This window comes from Austrofundulus limnaeus, unplaced genomic scaffold (genome assembly GCF_001266775.1).
Source record: "Austrofundulus limnaeus strain Quisiro unplaced genomic scaffold, Austrofundulus_limnaeus-1.0 Scaffold17, whole genome shotgun sequence".
Taxonomy (NCBI): domain Eukaryota; kingdom Metazoa; phylum Chordata; class Actinopteri; order Cyprinodontiformes; family Rivulidae; genus Austrofundulus; species Austrofundulus limnaeus.
In genome coordinates, this window is record NW_013952419.1 from 3,196,322 (window position 1) to 3,203,482 (window position 7,161).

A 7,161-nucleotide genomic window follows, 5' to 3' on the forward strand; every position below is an offset into this window, starting at 1 on the left:
AGGCTTTCCAGCGACAAGCCCCTACTTGGGAGCGGCTACGTATGCTGTGTTTTTGGGAAATTGTAGTTGGTGAGTTTCTGTGATATTACTGCTACTTCTACTTCCTGTTATCTTCTTCGTCGTCGTCTTTTTCACCAGTAGAAACAGCACATTGTTGATCACGTGACTCCCGTGATGCGAAAAAGGGTTTCCATTGCAGTTTTGCGAAAAACACCAATTTCGATACAGCCGAAATACCACTTCATCCTAGCGCAAAAACATTTTGTCGAAAAACATATTTTTTGTTCGAAATTGACRTGTTTCCATTGAGCAAATTTATTTTCGAAATTCTAATTTGTGCATTTTCATGGTCAATGGAAACGCAGCTATAGACATTTTTGTCACTTGGTTTTCTTAGATTGCTCCTTTAAAGGATCCGCTGGTGCAGCGTTTCCAAACCGACCTGTCTTTTGCACATTTCACAGTTGTTTAGACATATTTTCTTTTCCTTCTTGGTCACTGACCAGACTGTGGTGTCCACGCTGCTATCATTAAGCTGTTTGTAGTCCAGCTGAGCGAAGAGAGGGAACAGGACCTGGATGCCTCCTATAGAGTGGATGGCGCTATGGATGGAGTGGGTAACGATGGCCTTCACGTCCTGTGGGACAGCAGAGGATCATTAGTGCTTAAATAAAGCAAAAAAAAAAATCAGAATGCAGAGCAAACTAATGAGAAAATTCAAAAGGTTTAAAGCCTTTAATGTTCCCTGTAGGACAGGGTATTAAGTGTCTTTCCTGCATTTTCTGTTTTCTGTTTTTAACCTCTTGTGTATCCCCTCGTGAAAGACCACTTATGTGCAGCACTCCAAGCAAATAGAATACAACAATTTTTTTTCACAAATGCACGAGGTGGGTGTGAGTCAGCCCCGCAAGTGTGTTCATTTCACTTCAATCAGTCATTGTTGCGTTGCGAACAAATCAAGAGACGTAGGCGCAGTCACCCAGCCGCACTGACCTGGAGCATGAGCGCGTGCGGCGAGTGCACGAAGATGGAGGGGTTCTCCCTGGGCGATGACTCCAAGCAGAGCTGGGCGTCGGTGGCCTTGGCATTGTAGGTGAAGGAGATGGAGCTGGCCAGCTTGCYGTCGTACAGTACCTGCTTGTGGTGCTCGGCCAGGTGGATGTCGCTCTCTGACTTGAACTTGAAGGTGCTCTGCAGAGACGGACAGAACGGGCAAAGCAACTTCAGCTCCRAGAGACGAGCGGAGGAGCGTGAGCTTGTTTCTGCGTGTCAAGAGTTCAACACCCAAAATGGAGTCTGTGTAATTGTAGCAGGAGCCGTGTGTAAACAACATAGCATTATCTTAATGAACACAGCGCTAACACGGGCACTAATTCAATTAGTAGAAGAAGCAGCGGCAGAGAGGGGAGCAGATGTGTGGGAAAGAAGCACTCAGGGATCCAAATGCATCACTTCACAGCAYGTGTCAAACTCCGCTCCATCCAGACCGCCAATGAGAAAAATCAATTATTTTTAATTCATTTAATTTAAAAATTGATTTTAAATCAATTGTAAACTTTAAATTTCTGATTCAATGCAACAAAATAAACAAATTTAAAGGGTGAAAGATGTCCGGCCCTGAGCTGTTAGCTTTCAGTAACTGTGGTCCTCTGAGCAATTTAATTGAACAGCCCTGTATTAATGTCTCAAAATAAGCAGCTTTAAACCAGCACTGACCATAAACTACATCTCCCATGATGCAATAATGCATGTTGACTGTTCTACCTGCAAAATGATGGCATCCCACCACTAGGTGGAGGTGCACAAGGTTCAAAGGTAGCCAGTGAAATTCATCGTGTAAAATCTCTTATTTTGCTGCATTATTGCTACGGCCCATTTGTACTGGGAAGTGGGAATTTCCCACTTATAAGTCATACATTTAAACTGGAATGCTCCTCCAGTAGGAATTCTTTGTTGGAAAGTGTGAGTGTTCAGAATTAAAGAAGGAATCTACTCACCACAACTCAACAGTGAGTGAAACWGGCTTACATTTACTTTTAATAYAATTTCTGTAGTATTTATATCACACTTAGTCTGTCGTACACATTGTACATTTCAGCGTTTATAAGAGAATATGTTAAAATGYTGTTTCTATGCATGAAATACCACATAGAGCTCAGTTATTGTTTGTTAGCAGTGCTCAGCCGTAGCAATAAAATGAGGAACATGACGTCTCATGTTTAGTTGGAGTTAAACAAGGAACATCAAAGTAAATTACAACTCGCCCTTTGAGGTCCACCTCTGCTCATGTGGCCCTCAGTGAATGAGTTTGACCCCACTGCTTTACAGTATATTCTGTCAACAAAATAATCAAAATGGTGGACTTAAAAATGAAGTSCAGCTACCTTTGATTCAACTCACTAGATAGTTTGSCGTGCTTTGCTAACAATAAATAATGTAACTGTCAAAAAGTATAAATAAAGTGGGAGAACGGAGGTCAGTCATTACCGTTAAAGTGCCAATATTATGCGTTTCTCATGCATGCATTTAAATACTACACCATAATAAAGTATCTATGTCACCTTTAGCTGTTATTAAAATGCTGTTTTTATGTTTAAATAGAAAATAAACTCATCTTCTCATCTCTTCCTCTTCTAAACACCTTGAAATGAGCCTCTGTCTCTTTAAGAAGCACTTTCTGCTTCTGTTTTGCCCATTTCGGTGCGGCGGAGGTGGGGGGTGGTTGTGCTCGTGGGGGAGGCTGCTATGATGCAGTTTACTTAGCATCTGAAAATACATTTTCTCAAAGGTATTTTGAATCTGGAAAGAGCTTCACTAAGTGAGAACTAATGTTGAGAGCTCAGCAGACAGTTAAGTTTCACTTTCACCCGAGAGCCTGCAGGAGTTTTGGGGGGGGTGTGCACTTAAAGACATGTCCCAGGGGTGTTTCTGGTCCCAAAAGGTGTTTCTGGTCCTCACCTGTCGTTTTGATCCTCAGCATGGCTGCCTAATGCTACGTTCACACCAAATGCATTTTGAGCTGCAGGAGTGGCAGATTTACATACAAAGTCTATGGTGGAGGTGCCTCTAGGGGTCATGCGTCGCATCACGTACATTTTGGGCGGCGCGCAAGGAAGGCRGAAGGGGCGCAGCGCGTTTTCCGCGCATGTGGTGCTGYGGAAGCCACCGCYGCCCGAGCCGCCGCCAGAGTTMARAWATCTGAACTTTTTGCCGCTYGACRTGTCTCCCACTGAAAACCKAAACAGACKGRCTGGAGATCTTTACCTGAAATCSACCRTGTGCAGTTGGATTTTCTGGCAGGATATATCAGCACCAATGTGRATCAGCTGCTCGGGACAAAAAAAAGGCCATCAGCTGGCAGCTTTTGGAGTGACGAAACTAACCGAACAAACCGCCTCTAAATCATCTGGTGAGTTAATTATCTGCTGTGTGCAATCGCCTGCTTTTTAGTAAATAAATCAAAGCCATTTTCTTTTATTTTATCTTTATTCACACGCCGAGGAGACGCTCCTCCCACACCCAGCTGCAGCCGCTGCTGCTTGTTCTGGTCTGAACATAGTGCGTCCAACTTGAGGCGTTTTGTGCTTTTTTGCAGCTCAAAACGCATTCAGTGTGAACGTAGCATTGAAACGCTGCAAGATTTCTCAAACATGCATGAATGAGTCAAATCAAGGCTTTGGGCATGTTTTTATGAGAGTATGACATTATAGCATGATATAAACTCAAAAAAGTTGATTTTACATGATATTGCCCCTTTAAGGAAGAAATTTGGATAAAAACTGGAATAAATGTGATCAAAGATACATTAAGGGTTTGGTGAAATCTAATTGTGAAATTGAAGACAGACATCTCACCTACTGCCTTACATGTCAAGGTTTTCTACAAAGATCTGTTTGAAATCAGAGTATTTGCAGACATCTCGTATACTACCACCACTATGTTTAGTTCAATATTGCCTGTCTTTCAATAAAAACACTGCAGAAGTCACAACCAATTTCTGCTTGTGAAAGTAGGAGTGTTTGAAGTCACCCACGGCAGCAAGGAGTCAAAGTACTCAGACTAGAAAATATGACAATGTCAGGATACATCAACCTCAAATTTTGAAAGAGTGGCACCAGAAGAACTACACTTTATTTTGCTAAAAGCAATGGTGGTTACCAAATGTTAAATCCAATGAAATGTACTGGAGGAGACGTAATACATCAGTCTAACTCTCCAATCATCAAAGAAAGCTCCTGGCAAAATATGACTTCAAATCTGAGCTAAAATAAGAACTTTGGAATCGCTAAAGCTTATCTGAGCAATGCTATCACAAACGTGCACTAAAACTGCTCCAATAAAAATATTAGAGTCTGTTACTTTTACTTCCAGTGCACATTCCTCCTGTTTATGCTCGAAAAAACTGTTAGAAATGCAGGTTGAACTTTTATATCTAAATCTGTCCGCTCAGGCCTCCAAGTTCACATGTCCCGCAGCGTTACTGCCGCTGCGACACGTATGAAGCCCCGCAGATGAAAAAGCCTTGCGAGTTGCTCTGCTACCCTTTGCAGCAGCTCCTCCAGGCGAGGGCTGCCCCCGCCCCCGCACGCTCCCCAGCTGCCTTGCTCAGCCCGACTGCGCAGGAAAAAGCCCAAGGCCGCTCAGAGACCTGCAGGCTGGTCTCGCTCGAAACCTTTCATGTGAGGTCGAGCTGAAGATTTGGGCCTTGAGAAGCTTCAAACGCAGTGCATGAATCCTTCCCATAACGCCAGCTAACCTGTATAAACTTACTGAAGCAGACACCAACACTGACAACACTTAGATCTACCACGGTTAATATTTACACACTTTAGAAGATGATATCTAGGCAAATTACAAGTCTTGTAGTTAAAAATAATAATTGTTAAAATGCTTATCCATTTAAAACTGTAGCTATGTGCAGTGGTAATCAATCACAAATATAAATAAATTGCTCTTAGGTTTAGTTTGAAAGTTGAAGGCCCTCTGCATTTACGAAAAACACTGAATAGCCTGAATGCAAAATTAATACACTTATTAAGRAGCACGTGTTTTTGCAGAGTAAGCCCATTTACCGTGCCACACTTATTAAAAATGTGCAGTGGTGGGACTGAAATGAGCCGTTATGTTACCGAGCTGAATTCAGGAGGCAGGAAGGTGGAAGTGTGAACAAACTTTGCTGAGCTTTAAACTATTGGAGTGTCTGCAGAGGCTTTTTTTTTGCAAACAGCAGAAGCATGTAGGAGGGGAGCAGAATGCTGTTTATTATTATTATTATTATTACATATGTGAAGCTTCCCTCAGCTGGGATTAAAGGCATGTGTCTTATATGAACACACAGAAGAATGAAGTTGACAATTTATGCCTTTTTAACACCTGACAGCTGCAGATGCAGAAATGGTCTTCAGTGATAACTGTACACACACACACACACACCGACACACACTTGTCTCATCCATTCACTTCAGCCTGATTCCCTGTGTTTCCACACTCTTTGCAGAACAAAAGGGCAAAAGTCGATCTATGACAGACAACTGTTAGCAAAACCAGGGGCCTGTGCGTACACACAAAAACCTTGCRTACGTCATTTTCCACGCAAAACTCCGGATATATCAAAACCCAACTGAACGTGGAAATGTGCGCAGCCCCACGCCAACTCCAGGGCTGGTGTACGCACGTTTCTGTGGCTTTGGCTCCATTGGCGACGCTTAGAGGTGATTCTGAGAAACTGCTCATGATGTGAAAATGATTATTGTTCACAGCAGACACACATGATTAACAATTATTACATCCATGACCAATGGAACGGTCTCATCCATATGGTTCTAAAGGCTGAGTTACGGTCGCGCTCTGGAGCATGCACCCTCGCYGGCAGTGGAGGTCTTTCATACTTTGCGTTTACGTTGTTGTARATTTCTCCAAAATGACACATGAAATAGGGTTGGGCATAATCGTATCGTGTGCAATTAATCGTCAGAAAAATGTTAATCGATTACTTTTTGGCACTTGATGATTAATACGATTAATGTCACCAGAAAGAGTCCACTCGTTGCTCCTCTCTGCTTAAAATATGATGAATATTAAAAAAAGGTTCTGTAATTTATCAATCAACACAATTTACAATTGTGCCTGAAGTAATTTTGACATGATTTGGAACAGATTTTTATGAAGAGCACATCTTTCCCACTAAATTGGTCATGTGACTAGAATATGAGGGACTCCRGGGGATTAATCGTCAAATTAATCGGTATCGGCTAAATAACAATTAATCATGATTAATTTTTTTGCCAATATTGCCCAAYCCTACATGGAAGTACACTTTACAACTTGTGAAAATGTTGTAAKTAGGAGAGCAAAAGCTTGACTGACAAACTGACTGCACACAAAGGCTGYGGCRCGCGCAGTGTTTGTGGGGATTCTCMAACATCACGTCAYGTGAACTCTCTACTGAGACGCAGAGACTCGTTTCTTCATATCAGCTATGAAATAAACTAAGATCTATGTTCTACCAAACATTTAAGTTCCTCTGTGTTTACAGTAATTATGGTAATAAACTCGTGCGCAAAGTTAATATTTTCAGACTCAGAATGGATGGAAGAGCCAGTTGCGCAACACAGCAGCGTGCGCGCACACATACACACCGACACACAATCAATCGTTCTTTGCATGATAAACAAATTTTATTCCTATTTTTACTTAGGAATTTTTTTATCACTCACATTATATTTAATTCATTATTTTTATGACATTAGAAATCATTTCTGATCGCGCAGGGATCACTCAAACGTGTCCTTCACACATGCAGGAAATAATTTGCATCTGTTTAACATATGTTAATGAAGGCGTGTCAGGGGAGGAGTCTTACCTGGGCTCAGTTCCACATTAATTGTGATGTACAAAAGAAATGTGCGTGGATTGAGGCGTACGCACGGTTTGATACATCTGGATTTTTTTGTGCATACGCCGTTTTCTGGATTTGACCGTACGCCATGTTTCAGTAAGAAATCCACGCATGTCTTTGTACATGAGGCCCCAGATGATTTAGAGATTTTTACAGTATTTTGTTTTTGTGTTGTTGTGTTTTAATGTAAAACATGGTTGGAAAAGTTTGTTTTATGAAACAAATCTCAATGAGTTTTTCTCTTGGTAAAAAAAAAAGAATTG

General features: G+C 41.7%; 1 protein-coding gene across 1 annotated transcript in view; it reads right to left on the reverse strand.

Moving 5' to 3' along the window:
• Window positions 1-7,161, reverse strand: part of nbeaa (neurobeachin a) — a gene marked incomplete in the record, with an annotated part of 147,512 nt that overhangs the window by 71,888 nt on the left and 68,463 nt on the right. Inside the window, 2 exon segments of the mRNA XM_014003308.1 lie at window positions 504-637; window positions 994-1,191. Coding sequence (XP_013858762.1) covers window positions 504-637; window positions 994-1,191 — 332 coding nt within the window.